Raw genomic sequence first — 3,759 nt, 5'->3', positions numbered from 1 at the left:
TCCATGATAGCAAAAATAACTGCGAATATTAACTAACTTTTAACAAACTTGATTTTCTTGTTTCACTCTTTGTAAGTTGACTTTGGATTCCAAATTTGGTGGCAACCTTTTTAGGTTCGAAACATGGCCATGTATGGGGCGAAACCTATTCATTATTCACTGCCCGCTGCAGGTTCTATTTGGGGCGTCGCCCGCATCGGGCACTGTCTGGATATGACCCATCAAGAGGTCACTGGTTTAATTTGCTTTTCTTTAAGCTTTGATATGTTGGTTTCTTCCAGTTTTTTGGTTTTCGATTGGTTTTTCTTTTTTTCAGTCATTCTTTTACTTTTTAAGATCTAAACATTTTTTCAAGTTGGAGCTTTTTCAGATTTAAACATTTTTGAGATTTAAAAAAATTAACTTTTTTTTGAACTTTTTTGAGTTAGTATTTTTAGATTTAAACAATTTTAAATCTTAACAGGAAGGAAAATGGAAAAAATAAAAAATGAGAGAAACCTTATATGTTATCGGGCTGGATTGGTGCAGCTAGCCCATGATGTACACTCTGGCAGGACGAATGTCTCGGTCCAGTGTGTCCAGAAGGATGGACCAACCGGCTGCTGGCCCAGCAAGCCCATCTATATACGACTGAAAATATACGCCGGCACTAAATTCGTTCAAAATGTTACTAACTTACTACCAAGGAAGCCTCATGATGTACACTAGGTACAAGTAGATCTATTTCATGGGACGCTTAACTCGCCGAGTATAAGCTTCTGTCATTCCCTGCACACTCTTCTTTAAGTGCGCTGCATCAACTGACCCAGAAACAAAAAAAAATGAAACCAAAAATCGAGGTTGGCAGGATTCGAACCAGCGCGGGAAAAGTCCACATGATCATGCCCGATAACAATTTCAGAATTTTTTTTCTTTTTTTTTGACTGTGTGCATCTGTACCTACCATTAGGGTATTAGGTTGTTGCAGAGGCTAGATGTATTTAGTATCTTTCTAATATTAATATATTTCCTTTATTGAGAAAAAAATCGGCACTACCATTTTGTCCAACTGACCGAAATTTGAATCAAATTGTCTACAATAACTCAATTTCAATGTTTGTAAGGAAGCTCAATTTCAAATGTGCTTAGTTAACCAAGCAAACAAGTGTGCAAGTACGCATGCGTTGCCAGTTTATTTCCAGAAAGGCCGTGTTACATATGCGTGTGCCCGCCCACCATATATGCGCTAATAGATTATTAGGCGCGCTGGCTAACTCAAGGATGCGCGGCCGGCGCCGGCGCCAGAGCCAGTGGAGCGGGCGGCGGGGGAGGAGCTGCCTGGACGCCTCCGACCTCGGCGTCGCAGAATCCGCGCAGGACGTCGGCCTCCTCGGCGGTGAAGCCGATGGAGGAGAGCATCGAGGGCCAGCAGTGGCGCGTGACGGTGCGGATGGCGAAGCAGCAGTCTTGGCCCAGCCAGGACTCGCCGTTGATGAAGAAGAGGACGATCTCGTTGGTGCACGACCGCAGCTCCGTCACCGCACCGAAGCACTCCATCATCCACCCGGCACCGCCGCCCTGGCCAGGCTGCTGCCCTTCGCCGCCGTCGGCCGGCATGGCCGAGAACGCGAGGTGGAGGCGGGCGACGAGCGGCGCCGGAGCTTCCCCTGCCGGGGCGCCAGCAGCGTCGACGGGCGTGGCGGATGAGACGACGGCGCCAGGGCCGGTCGACACAATGACGAGCACGAGGAGAGCTGCGACGAAGACCTTTTCCACGGGCGCCATCGATCGATCAGCCGGCGAGAGATGTCTAACGAGCTAGCAAGGCTGTGTGCGTGTTCTGCGTTGCCCTGGCACTGCCGTGTTTATATAGTGGTGGACGCCTGCATGGTGCATTTACATGGGTGGAGGATTGTAAGGCGAAGTGGAGGAGGCGCGCGCGCGTTACTGGAATGCGAGACGATTGATGGTGCCCATTGATTCCCCACGAGTGAGACAATTGATCGCTTGATGGAGTATGTATCAGTAATTCAGTATTCAGTAACTGATCAAGTCACAAATGATTTGCACAATTGCACGGGCGACCTTGTATACGCCGCATGGATCACGATGCACGTCGCGTCGCCACTCGCCACGGGCGCGCAGCTGAACATAGAGATCGCATCTTGGTGGGGGTTTTGAAAGGTTTGTGGAAAAAGTTGTGGAAGATTAGAGTGGTTCCCAAAGTTCGTACTTTTTGGTGGAGGGTTTTGAAAGGTTTTATGCCTGATTATGCGACCCTCTCCCGGTGTCATATCAAAGAGAGGAAAGTATCTGTGGGATCTGCAAATCAACCACTGAGGATGTGAAGCATGCTCACATGCAAAACTGTTCTGGGAGGCGGCAAAGGAGATTCTGAATCTTAAACTCCCTCGCCTCCATCCGGATACATGTAGACATTATCTGTGAGAGCTTTATTTCAGAGGAGGACAGACCGAAGATCATCACTATTATGTATTCGATCTGGGACTCACGGAATAAATGGACACATGGTGAGAAGGGGTATAACCCGGTTTCTACTATCGGTTTTGTCAGGGATACTCTACTGTGCCTTGATCTTCCACCGCCTCAGCGTCCACTACCAAGGAGGCCGGAGTGTAGATGGCAGGCAGAGGGAGTTATCAAGATGAACTCTGACGGTGCGTTTGCGGTTACCGAAAGAGCTGCAGTAGGAGGGGGAATTGCTAGAGACAATGGTGGCTTTAAAGGAGCTTGGTGTAAGGTCTACCAAGCTATGTCAGACCCCCTTACGATCGAAGCTCTTGCTCTCCGAGATGCTGTTGTTTTTGCGAGCGAGAAGAATTACCCTCGGGTATTTTTTGAGGTTGATTGTTCCGAGCTCGTCCGCATCTGGGGCGCAGGTCAGAGAGATCGATCGGTGATCTCTCCTATCTTAGATGATATTCGTGAGCTGAGTGTGTCTTTTCAGTTTTTTAGTTTGTGCTTTAGACGCCGTTCAGCCAATAGTGTGGCTCACTTGTGTGCTAAATATGCTTGCAACAATGGGGTGTCACACGAAAGGCTGCGGGAGTGCCCTTCCTTTTTAGTTCAAAGCCTTGAGGCTGATTATAACTTTGTGTCTAGTGATTAATAAAGCTCACGGTTTTCTCCCAAAAAAAAGACCGCATCTTGGTCCATTAACGACCAGAAATAGTAATTTTGTATGTTAAGTCAACATCTGAGTTTTAAAAACTAAAAACAAAAGTGTATATTGTTTTGGGCGTTGATATTCCTGATATTTACAGAAAAAACGTCACCATGGTGAAAATGGTTGTAACAAAAAAAATCTCACGCCCCATGTACCAAAAAAATATGCTACTGCAACAAAATCATCGCAATTGTTTTTGAAAAAGTAATGCTATGAAAAAAGCGGTTAAACAAAAAAATGTTGCATTGGTTTACAACAAACAACCAACAATTTCCAGAAAAAAATCACAAACAAACAAAGTAAAAAAACATATGTTTATATGAATAAATAAGTGGTTAAGCAATAACCTTTTGTTGCAGTTTCATATGCAACAAAAATCACCAACTATTCCAATGACACTTGGAAGAACTTGCAACAAATAAATCATGTGTTTGCATCGCTTTGGAAAAGCACGTAAGCATCATCGAGAAATCCGAGGAAAAACAACTTGTAGCAAACCCCGTCAAAACGTTGCAACATCTCGTGTTTGACTTCACAATAGAACTCAAATTGTTTCATTATATTATGAAATCACTTGCGCAACATCGGAAAAA

The 3,759-nt window shown here is 45.4% G+C and overlaps 1 protein-coding gene across 1 annotated transcript; it reads right to left on the bottom strand.

Moving 5' to 3' along the window:
• Nucleotides 1–1,213: 1,213 nt before the first annotated feature.
• Nucleotides 1,214–1,803, bottom strand: LOC127348694 (uncharacterized). The gene has a single exon (XM_051374634.2). It carries the CDS (start codon nucleotides 1,762–1,764, stop codon nucleotides 1,255–1,257), a length of 510 nt encoding a protein of 169 aa, XP_051230594.1. The 5' UTR covers nucleotides 1,765–1,803; the 3' UTR covers nucleotides 1,214–1,254.
• Nucleotides 1,804–3,759: the final 1,956 nt, after the last annotated feature.

The sequence above is a fragment of the Lolium perenne genome, chromosome 4, assembly GCF_019359855.2.
Source record: "Lolium perenne isolate Kyuss_39 chromosome 4, Kyuss_2.0, whole genome shotgun sequence".
In the NCBI taxonomy this organism is placed as follows: Eukaryota; Viridiplantae; Streptophyta; class Magnoliopsida; order Poales; family Poaceae; genus Lolium; species Lolium perenne.
Note: the sequence above shows the minus strand (reverse complement) of the source record. Positions and strands in the feature narration are given on the sequence as shown.